General features: G+C 41.9%; 1 protein-coding gene across 1 annotated transcript; it reads right to left on the minus strand.

Moving 5' to 3' along the window:
- Nucleotides 1-11,241: 11,241 nt before the first annotated feature.
- Nucleotides 11,242-12,073, minus strand: LOC148011701 (uncharacterized). Its single transcript, XM_087670760.1, has 2 exons — nt 11,894-12,073; nt 11,242-11,753 (listed from the first exon to the last, which is right to left on the minus strand). Exons 1-2 carry the CDS (start codon nt 12,006-12,008, stop codon nt 11,563-11,565), a joined length of 306 nt encoding a protein of 101 aa, XP_087526886.1. The 5' UTR covers nt 12,009-12,073; the 3' UTR covers nt 11,242-11,562.
- Nucleotides 12,074-12,576: the final 503 nt, after the last annotated feature.

Genomic DNA, 12,576 nt, shown 5'->3' on the forward strand with positions numbered 1-12,576 from the left:
CTTGTTTAGGAGAGGAAGGGAGAGGGAGAGTGCATTCTCTCTCTCCCTCTCCCTTTTGCTTGTTTAATGTTTAAATCACTTTCTTTTTTGCTTGTTTAGGAGAGGAAACAAGAGAGTAAGAGAGAAAGAGAGGGAGAGGGAGAAAGAGGGAGAGAAAGAGAAAGAGAAAGAGAAAGAGAGGGAGAGGGAGAGGGAGGGGGAGGAAATGAGAGAGGGAGAGAAAGAGAAAGAGAGGGAGAGGGAGGGAGACGGCATTCTTATTTAGGAGAGAATGAGAGAGAAAGAGAGGGAGAGAAAGAGAGGGAGAGGAAATGAGAGAGAAAGAGAGGGAGAGAAAGAGAGGGAGAGGGAGAGGGAGGGGAAGGAAATGAGAGAGGGAGAGAAAGAGAAAGAGAGGGAGAGTGCATTGTCTCTCTCCCTCTCCCTTTTGCTTGTTTAATGTTTAAATCACTTTATTTTTTGTTTATTTAGGAAATGAGAGAGAAAGAGAGATAGAGAGGGAGAGAAAGAGAGGGAGAGGGAGAGGGAGGGGAAGGAAATGAGAGAGGGAGACAGAGAGAAAGAGAGGGAGAGGGAGAGGGAGAGGGAGAGTGCATTCTCTCTCTCACTCTCCCACTTTCTTTTTTGCTTGCTTAGGAGAGGAAATGAGAGAGAAAGAGAGAAAGAGAGGGAGAGGGAGAGAGAGGGAGAGGGAGGGGAAAGAAATTTAAGATAATAGACTTATTGATAATGGTATGCAATGTGCTTTGCCATGGGCCACGTACATTGGTGACTCTTTAAGATGGCTTAAAATTGGTCATGTCCTTCATAATGTCCAAGTAGGGGATCTAATTGTGATATGCATAATTCATTGTTTTTGTTTTTACTTTATAGGCATAACAAATTAGAAATCATGCCAACTAGTCAACGGAAGGACTAAAAGAAAATGATACCGTAACTAATGGTCATTACGGTGCTTCATCAAAATGAACCCAAAAGTATTGTTATAGAAGAAGAATCCCTTAAATTGAGTATAGGATATTTTCTCTCAAGTCTTATGACTATGAGTAGAATTGATTGAAATAAATTTTATTACTATAGTTGATAAATTTCATAGATGGCATTAATTTTAATACGCGATCCTAGGACAAAAAAACCACATTTCTAAGATGCTTTTTGTTGAGACTGGTTTATTATTAGACTAAGAGATCCTCAATGATACTCATAAATGGATTACTTATACTCAAAGCCCTCAAGTGCAGTTTTTTACAATAACAAATAATTATCTACCGGGACAAACAAATCCTTGAGCATGATACAAGGCCGAGATATAACATCAAAAAATCTCTCAACTACTATGCACAATACAAGATTTATGGTCAACTTGCAACTTGACGTACATCTCCATAAAGCTATCCATTTAAGCCTCATTTGCTGTAATGTAGATAAGATGGAAAATAAAGAATGTCTTCTTGTTCAAGACCGCGAGGTGTATCTTAATCAGCGTGTCCCATGTCCTTGCTCTCAATGCAAGTTGGCAATTAGACGAAAACATCGATTGTCTATAGAACACGTACGACGATTTGGCGAGTTTCAATCTGAGATCATTGATCAGGCGATTGCGGATTTTCAGCAAATGGTAATTTGAAGTTAATATTAATCGTGCATTGTACTCACAAGCTAATTGAAAACCATACACAATAAGATTGGGTATTGTTGGCAAATTTTCTATCCAGGGGGGTGATGTCTCGACCCAAGGGGGAGTGTACCCTTTGCGGCCAATTAGAAGAGTTCGTGGACGTGCGATGGATGGATTGCAGGAGCCAATCCACCACTCGCAAGGCCCATCTATACCGTCAATGCCAGAGGACACAGACAACCTTCCTGACCTACCTACAATCTTGGAGCCTGAGATGGAGGCAATGATCGATGCATTGCTTCCCATGGATGTTGAGACATCTGACCTGCTTAGAGAGGAAGCATCCATACCATTATATGATGGGTGCCGAGTATCTCGGTTGAAGACATTGCTTGCACTCTTAAGTGTGCAAGCAAAATACGGTTGGAGCGATACGAGTGTGACTGAGTTATTCATGTACCTTGCACATAGGCTTCATTGATTTTTTTTTTCAGTATTATTGCAAACATTTGTGCTTTTTCAAGGTGTTTTATGATTTTTTTCAGGTTATTGAAATATCATATATTACCACCTGCAAATACCGTGCCTGAGTCTCGTGATGATGCACGACATGTTTTACAGAAGCTTGGCATGGACTACAATAACATCCATGCATGTATCAACGACTGCATACTATTTTGAGATGAATACGAGACTATGGAGATATGTCCAAAGTGTGGTGCTCACAGGTATTGGCAGGACTTGCAAGGGCAAACCATCCCTCAAAAAATTCTCAGACACTTTCCGCTCATCCCCTGCATAAATTACATGTTTTGCACGTCTAGCATGGCAAGCTTAACAACATGGCATGTGCAGAATAGGTCCACGGATGGAGTTCAACGAATATCAGCGGATTCGTGCGCATGGAGCCACATTGACTCTACCTTCCCAGGCTTTGCGCGAGAGCCAAGGAATCTTCGGCTCGGTCTCACCATGGATGGTGTGAACCCATTCGGTCTGCACTCGACTTCTTACAGTGTGTGGCCTATAGTGCTTGCCAACTACAACATCCCTCCATGGCTTTCTAGGAAGAAAGGACATCTCATCCTTAGCTTGCTCGTCTCGGGCCGGTACAAAGTAAAAAATATGGACGTGTATCTTCGTCCATTAGTCCATGAGCTTAAGATTTTGTGGGAGGAGGGGGTCACTGTGCGAGATATGAGCAGGCGCGATGGTCGGCGGTCAGCCAACATTCGAGCCATTCTCATGTGGACGATGCATGACTTTTCGGGATTGGGAGAGTGCTGAGGTGAGCAGACCTCCGTTCTCGCTGGTAATATCTATCTTTTATTTCATTCAATCAAGTATTCACTAGGTTGTGGCTTGCCTTACAGGTCTGGTTACCTCAGGTTATCATGCATGTCGATTATGTGGGCCACAGTTAGACTCCCGAAGGTCACGAACCAGGAAGAAGATGGTATATCAAGGACACGCCGCTTTCTTGCCGGAGGATCATGAACTCAGGGAAGGTTTTCTTGGACGACCTCCAACACGTATGAACATTGCAAGCTAGTACGAGCTGAAAGTGGTAAACCCGGAATTATATCCAAATGGAATGCGACGGTTCTCAGTTTTCTACGAGTTGCCATATTGGACCCACTTACAGGTCAACCACTTGTTGGATCCCATGCATATTTTCAAGAATGTGGGCAGCTTGCTATAGGACCACATCACAGGAAAGAGAGACACTATAGGGTCACGAATGGATTTGAAGGAGGTAGGTTAGATGGAGGCGCTTTGGCCACAGTCGAGTGCTGAAGGGGGAGTGCAGCTTCCTCACGCTCCTTGGGTTTTGTCCACCAAAGAAGAGCGCATTGTGAAGCAAGTAATCAAGTCTATCCGCACTCCAACGGGTATGATGCGTTTTCTAAAGATGACCAATTTTCGGGGCTAAAGTCCCATGATTGGTATAAGATATGTCAGGTTTGTGAACAGAATGGATTGTAATTAGTGTGGGCATTTTGCAATTTGAAAAGTGACCATTATTCATAATGCTTTCTCATTTGTGGCAGTTTGTCCTACTGATCGCGATCGCAGGATGCCTTACTCCAGAAATTCGCGGGGCCATTTACAAGTTGTCGACTTTGGTGCAATGGATCTCACAAAAAGAGATTAAGACGTCCTCTATTGAATCCGCAAGGCGGGGAGTGGTGGAGATGGTCTGTCTCTTTGAGAAATACCTGCCCACTAGCATGCTCACAATACAAGTTCACCTTCTTGTGCATCTTGTGGACGAAGTGGAGATTGCTGGACCTGTCCATACGCGATGGATGTTCTTCCTGGAGTGCTTCATGAAAACCCTGAAAGGATTTGTGCGACAACGAGCTCGTCCAGAAGGTAGCATGGTGGAAGGTTGGTTGGTGTGAGAGGCGTTAGTGCATATCTCACAATGGCTACCAATGGTGGAACCAGACAATGAAATGCTATGGATGCTGAAGGACGATGATAGACTGACTGGAGATGTGGTGGTTGGAAATGGGGTAGAAAAAAGAATGGATGTCTCAATGGAAGAGAAGGTGAATCGGTTTTGTATGTTGCACCATGCCTCCATGGAGACGTGGCTCGCCAAGTACCAGATTGCAAGGCAAGATCGAGAGGAAGCGTGAGCTGAATTCCACGCAGTACGTGTCATCGACCGATTCGATATCCCGAAGGCATGGAGGAGATGCTATTGTTTATGTCAACATGATGGTTGCATGGAGCCTTGACCGCAGCATCCAGCGAAGGGACAGAGGTCTCAATGGAGGAGTGGGAGTTCTCGAGGGGATGTAGTCCAAAGGTGATGAGGGGTTTAGAATGTATCGTATCTAAATTTTATATGCAACATCTAATTTGAATGTTTCAATGTATAGTACAAAATATATAGTGCAGTGTGGTCACGGGGACGACATTTTCACGTGGAGCATATTGACAAAATGTGCTCCACAATGGACTGTGGTGTCATGGCAAGGTTTGAGCAAGAGAGCCGGTGACGAGCAATGGATCCGAACATGGTTGTGGATGAGATGGAGTATTTTGGAAACTTGCAAAATATTATTACGGTGGATTACCGTAGCTTCTCCATGATACTATTCGATGTGCAGTGGTTCAAAGTGGTACTTGGAGGAGCTGGAGCAACAGTTCGACGAGGTCCATCTGGATTTCTTGAAATAGATTCCGAAAAAAAATGGACGGATTTGCGCGACACCTTTGTGTTGCCGGCCCATTGTGAACAGGTGCATAGAGTCATTTGCTTTGCTGATTGTAACACGACATGGTTTATGTCACAATGGTTTGAACTCGCTTTGTACGCGTTTGTGAACATGTAATCTTCTATCCAAACCCCCGACAACCTCGATGGTGGTATGTTATACCTTCAACTCCTCGAAGTGCGAGAGTATATGATCAAAGCGATGTTTCGGCAGTCGATCGACCTTCTAGTGTATGCAGAGTTGTGTCAGGAGAATAACATGGAACCATAGAATACTTCATTCTTGGAGAATTGTATTACTCAATTCGTTATTTAGATCTTCCATAAATGTATTATGATATGCATTTTAAGAGGGATTTTTCAAAAATGATTTATATTACTGTGCTTTGTATAGTTTAAATTGATTATTCTAACACCATTTTTTATCTGTGCAGGTGACATTTTCAGGATGAGTCGAGGGAAGAGCGATGAGGAGTTTCAGGACATGATGGCACGTATGTCTCCAAACCAGCTCGCGAGATTCAGAGAGATGGCAGACCAGGAGTTGTCTCGTTCTTCGTCAAGGCGCTGTGGTAGATCTGCTTCAGCGTGATCAGATGTTTCAGCTTCGAGCAGACGATCTCGATGCTCACGACTTGGGCCAGAGGGAGGGACTGCATTGGGATCAAGGGGGTGCTGCTGTAGAGACACGGATGTCGTATCTCTGTCTCGTCGTTCAACTAGAGCTGTGTCACCTCCAGGATTTGTCACACTTGTGGGAACGTCTACTCCAGTTACTCCCGCTTTTGTGCAGCCGTCAGCAGGTGGCACCCGTTTTGGTGGTACCCCTTTGAGTAGTACTCCGAGAGAGGTTACCCTCGTCGGTACACCGGATGCACAGGGGTCTCCTGGATATGCCCAGGAGCATGGACGGAGATGGGAGAGGACCCATCTTAGGCAGACTCCTAGGGGTTATGGATACTTGGTTGATAGTAGGTCAGGAGCCATCATCATGAATGATGAGGGGAGGAGGGTGATGGCTCGCATGAGAGAGTTGTGCCAACAAGTTTTTCGGCACAACGTCCTGGATCATTGGAAGAATATACCGGAGGGGAGCAAGGACTACATAGTAGCATCCTTGCACGAGGAGTTTCCGGTGCCAGCCACAGTAGATAGATTCTCTACGGGCTGGATGATGGATTGTATGCATGCATACATGTCACATAGACGATCCGACGCACGCAAGGCAATCAAGAGCGGGGCTGCAAAGCCCGAGTGGTTAGATGCAGACGACTAGCGCCGAGTAAGGGAGGAGGCTACAGATTCGCCAGGATGTTGGAGTCAGCAGAGCGGGAGGCGGTGAGGGCACGACTCGAGGCTGGAGTGGTCCATCATCTTGGGAGTGGCGGCCACAGGACATATTTGGAGGACTTTGTAAGTTTCTCTTTTGTTTTGCTTATTTGTTTTTTTTGAAATATTCTTTGTACTGACAATCATGTTTCTAACAGTTAGCATTTTGTTTTCTTTGCAGCACTCCATTACAAATCGCGATCCGCAAGGCCTTGAGACTCGATATGCAGAGAGGTATGGTCTCAATGCATTGATGGACCGATTGTATAGACGCGGCGGCCCTGTAAGTCACTCATCTTTCTTGTCCGTAGTTACCATGAGATATTTGAATACATTATTGTATGGTGGATTGATATGTTGTTTCTTTTTCTGCAGAATCCGTTCGATGCTCCTTTGCGGCGGGACGAGCTTTCGGGAGACGAGGATTTCTATCTCACCCTTGGATCCTTGGAGCTCACACACCTTTAGTTTTTAGTCACCTGATCTATGTAGACATTTTCTATGTATTAGTGATATCCTTTCATGATTGTACCAATCGCATTTTATGCGATCATGTATTTATTTCATGTATCAGTTTATGATTTCAGTATACATTCTTTTTGTTTGCAAGCGCTTTGTATGCAGTAGTGCAGAAACTATTTTGTATGGCTCTCATACAGCACACAGTGCTATAGCTGCCCTGCCACAATTTTTTTTTTCCCTGTTAGCGTCGCTATTTGCGTCGCAAATTTACTACTCGCGTTGCTATATGCGTCGCGACGCCAATAGCGACATTTCTATGGCGTCGCCAATAACGACACTTTTTGCGACGAACGGGGGCAAATTTTGTTGTTTATATTTTCGTCGCTTTAAACGTTGGTATAAGGTCTATATCTTGTAGTGGAATAGGTGCCTATAGAAGAAGTTGCTACACGAGATTGCACACATCAGAGTTTGTGAATCTTCAAATGCATAGCATGATTGAAATCCTCATGGAGAGTGGATTAAGATCCTCTAGGGGTTCTACCTCCTTGTAGAGATTAAAAACTATCGTTTTTTACCCAACGTGGAAGGTTTAAATAGATGCATAGGAGAGAATAGCCCAACAAGCTTTCCTCCACTCCTTGCTTTTTATAGTACTCTATTTTAATATGGGCCTTGTTGAGCATGCTCATAGCCCAAAAATCATGCCTTTATTTTAACTCTCTTATTTTTAATCAAAAGAATATTTTTTTTCCAATCTTAAATTGTTCTTCTTTTTCTCTTGTGTTTTTTCCTTTTACCAGGATGCACTTTCAATGTTCCATTGAGAATTTGCAAGAGTTTCTACATTTTTTGAATTCTTTATACCTTTGAGATTGGTGAGAATTTGATATGCTCACATTGATGCTTTTCTATAGAATTGCTCAATTTCAAACCCTAATAGAATGAGAATATCCCATAAAGTTTTCTTCATTTTGGAGCACTAGCTAATACTTCCATCCTTGTAGGGTTATTTTAGGTGTAGCCTTCTTGTTATTCACATCACCTCATAGTGAACCTTGAAGTAGCTTCTCATATGTCATATTGCAAGCTTCCATGTACAGCTAGCTACAATAATTGGCAACCCCTACAATCCTTAGTACTTACATTTTTTTGTCAAGATATGAAGTTTATAAGTTTAATGCTATTTTGAGAGGTAGCATTATTTCATCATACAGTTACAAATGTAGTTTACTTTATTTGCTATAGCCACATGTTTCGAGTAATGCAATTTAGCTTTTTGTTAATATGGCTATGTGCTTTGCCTTGCTGGTTCTTTTTGTCCATGTGCTCTTCCATCACCAATATGGTCATGCACTTGGTGATATGCTTTCCTTTTTATTATGGCTATCTAGTTTTCAAGATGGGGCAGATATGACTATGTGGTTTGCTTGCCATGCACTTTGAATGTTACTCTTGTTGCTCATTCGGATTATAGAGAATATGATGTTAGTGCGCGGAGTTTCTATTTAATCCATTGGGGAAATATGCTTTTCTCTCACTAATATGATCATGAGATTTGTAATAAGATGGATGTCATAGCCATTATATATACTTGGCCAATGTGGCCATGTGCTTTGGTCAACATTGTAAGTGTTGTTGCCAAATGCCATGACTTTGTTGTTAGGGTCTCAGAGATTGTGTTAGTCATGTACTTGACATCTTTCTTTTATTTTTATTTTTGTTATTATAATTACCTTTCAACAACTATAGTCATGCTTTTGTGTGAAACAAGTGTGAAAAACTTAGTTGTGCGTAAGTATTATACAAATGCAAATTTCTAAACAAAGAATATTTATTTTCCAGTTATACCTAACAAAATTATGAGTTCCAGGTTAACTTCATAGACTATCTATAATTCCCTAGTTAGAGGATATTACTTGCTAGTTATGACTACTAAAAACAAAAATTTTCTAGTTAGGTTGATATTGTTACTAATCATACAATAACTTTCTAGATAATGTTGCTAGATAGGGCTTCAATTTTCTAGATACTATCTAGGAAAAGGACTTTACTAGTTAGAAGAGACTCGTGATGCCAAAATTATCTAGTTATAGCTAGAAAATTCTACATTATTCCTAATTATAGTGTGAACTTTCTATAGAGAGTGGTTTAGAGTTTCTTGTGTATAGAGACCAAGGGAACAACTAAGATAATTATTCCTGTGACATAGTGCACACGTATAAGCCTTTTATTCATTTTAGCGATAACGCCCTCTAAGCCACGGGGAAGCCTTGATCAATTAACAAGATTCCCTAGCATACAAAATTTGTTAGCCTTATTCAAGGTTGGCAAACGCTTAAGAGTAAGAAAGTGGAAAAAGTAATGGGGGTATGGCCCAAAACTCTAAAAAGTGAAGGGGCAATAAGGACCAGGACTTCAAGAAGAGACAAACACGACCTCAAAGCTCAAAGTGAAAAAGCACATAAAGTTAGAAAAATCTAAAAATAGCTAGAATATGTCACCTAGGACTATGTAGAAACTAAAACTAATATTAGAAACCCCCTTCCCTCTCGAACATCTAATGTAAAACCATTTTCTAGTAAACCCATTTACAACCTAACATAAAACCCCAATTGACTCACATACGTACACAAACCACACACATTTATAGAGTCACACACTAAATCCCAAAACACCCCCATCTCCCACACACATAGTTACACATAAATTTTACACCTAATACTCACTCCACAATGTCTTAAGATCATTGGTCTTGAGCTTATTCATCCTAGGTTCACTCATCTTAAGATCCCTTGTGTTGAGTAAAATTATCTTGCAATCATTTGTCCTAGGTTCACTCACCTTGATATCACTTATCTTGGGATCACTCATTCTAGGTTCACTCATCTTCAAATAACTTGACTTGAGTTCATTCATTCTAGGTTCACTCATTCTAAGATTATTGGTCTTAAGTTCACTCGCCTTGAGTTCACTCGTACTCACACACTAGCACTTGTACACTAAGACTAGCACCTTAGCAATTGTGCACACTTTCACTTGCACACTAGAGATCATTTGCAGTTCAATCATTCACATTAGGTCATTAATCTTAGATTATTCACACTAGAGATCATTTGCACCTCAATCAAATTAGATAAATGTTGCCTTGTCATTTAGTTGAAGCCTTGTCATGTGCATACTCATTCACATTTCCTTGCTTTCCTTTACTAATCCAAAACACACACTCTAATGCACTAATACACCCCTCATACACACTCTAACCTAACGACTTTACAAAGAAAACTCCCTCACTCCCACATTCACACATGCACTCTTACACAAACATACACACACATAATCATGGTCACCCTATACACACTAAACATGCACTTATACACCTACACATCACACACAATCCATAACCACATGTGCACACAAACTTCAATTCATCCACATGTACTCTTATCTTAGTATTAATGCACACATGTTAGACTAATCACATAGCTAAGCTCAACTTACACTAGGATAGTTACTCGATTAGTAAATTATGTACTAGGATAGTTGCCCATCTCCCATAAGTTGTGTACATATACAAGTTAGTTGCACACATACTTAGGTAGCCACATATAGATTAGTTAATGCACACATGCGTTAGTGAAATTATCTACCTAGATTAGTTAGTTCTAGGATAGTTGGGTCATAGCTAGGTTAGTGGCATGTTTTATTGGAGTTTTTTACTAGTGGTAGTATACAAGATAAGTTACACACAAAAATGCATTCACACATATACAAAAATATATTCACAAGAGATAACATTTCGTTCAATTCACATGTTACACACCTACACCCCACATATTGGCACAAACACATGAAATCCATTCATACACACACACACAAACACATAAATGACCACATAAATACAACCCATAAACTCTACATATTATACACACCATATACACACATAATCAACTCATTCACACACTCCACACATTCATCTCTTCACACATAGAACCCTAACTTATTCCAGACTCAAACCCATTCATAATCCTAACATAAAACCCCTTTGACTTACACACTCCACAAACCACACACATTAAGTCCCCAAAAACACCCCCATCTTCAACACACATAACCTAACATATACACAATTACACACAAATTTTACATGCAATACTCACTCCACACCATCTTAGGATCCATCATCTTGAGCTTATTTGTCCTTTGTTCACTCATCTTAAGATCACTTGCCTTCGATTCAGTCGTCCCGAGTTTATTATTCATCCTAGGTTCACTCATCTTGAGATCACTCGTTTTGAGTTCACTCATACTCACACACTAGCACTCCTACACTGAGACTAAAACCTTAGCAATCACACACTTTTTTACTTGCACACTAGAGATCATTTGCACCTCAATCATTCACATTAGGTCATTCGCACCTAGATCCAATGAGATGAATGTTTCCACTTACACACAAGAGATCATTTGCACCTCAATCATTCATATTAGGTCATTCACACCTAAATCGACTCATCATTTAGTTGAAGCCTTGCTATGCCACGGTATTTTAGAGAGAGAGAGATTGATTTTCTCACTTTTCGTTTCCCTAATACACTCATTATCTATTGATTCCACTATTCCTCGAAAAAGGAAAGAGATCAGCTGATAAGACTAAAGGGCAATTGAGGGAATCCTACTGCCATCATAAATATTATTGCTTCTTATTGTCATTCGACGAGTTCACGATGATGAGATGATGATGCCATCAACGTAGATGGATTACACGAAGTGAATGATGACAAGCAGCGGCGAGGCGACGGTGAGCTAGCTAGCTAGCAGGAGATGGCGGGCGTGGTGGGGATCAGGGTGGTGATGGTCATATTAGATGTAGATGGAGTACACATAGATCAATGATGGCAAGTGATCACAGCTAGAAGGCTAGCTAGCAAGAGGTGGTGAGGGCGGGGCAGCAAGCGCAGGGAGCGGTGTCCGAGCCAGGGGCGGTGCTGCAGCAAATGGGGAAGATGTTGAGGGGTGCGTTGTTCACGCACGCCTCGATGCAGTCAGTGGTTGCCACGTACTTGCCCGTCAGCGCATTCAGGTTGCACACCGTGCCAGTGGCCGTGCAAGCTCCTGCGTTCTCGGCCATAATATCATAGTAATTAGTATTGCTGCCCAACTGAAACTGCATGTGCAATCTCAACCAACAGCCTTGACACGATGCATATTAAGTAAAACCAAGATAGTTATTACGTTCCCTTATGATAAATCACCTTTCACGAGCGGCAGCATCTTGATTTCGGGCAGCGCTAGCACTAGCACCACGGCAATACACACAGTCATCCAGAAACGGTTTCTTGCCAGCACCGCCAAGGTAGCTGCCGCCATGGGTACGATCGACTGAGAAATACAGATTATGCCACAAGAGCTAACGGCGACACTAAGCAGCCTACTGCAGACAGGCATGTATGGATCAAGTGATCGAAGCGGCTTTATATAGACCGAGGGAACAGCCACGATAATTATTCCAGTGACATAGTGCGCACGTATAAGCCTTTTATTTATTTTAGCGGTAACGCCCTCTGAGCCACGGGGAAGCCACGATCAATTAACAAGGATGGAATATTGGAAAACAGCTGAGGGTCGTGCAAGCTTATCTCTGATCCTCGCGTTTCAGTGGTTTGTCCGAGATTGCAGCAGGAGAAACTACCAGCTTTTAGATCATATTCAAACCGAGCAAAATCCAAGGATCAACGACCGACGAAGTGGGACCAATATCAGAAATATTATGGGTTGCGACAAAGCAGGTTTTAGAGTATTGCAGAAATCTGGGAGTCCTACGACAGAGGCAAGACGTAGGTCCAGTCGGCCTAGTCTTAATACGCCAAGTCATGGAGGCTGAAATAATCGACAATATACATCGATCCTACTTTTGTAAATCCAAAGACAATTAAGT

Source organism: Lygodium microphyllum, chromosome 28 (genome assembly GCF_053477565.2).
Source record: "Lygodium microphyllum isolate KBCC chromosome 28, Lygodium_microphyllum_v1.1.10, whole genome shotgun sequence".
Lineage (NCBI taxonomy): Eukaryota > Viridiplantae > Streptophyta > Polypodiopsida > Schizaeales > Lygodiaceae > Lygodium > Lygodium microphyllum.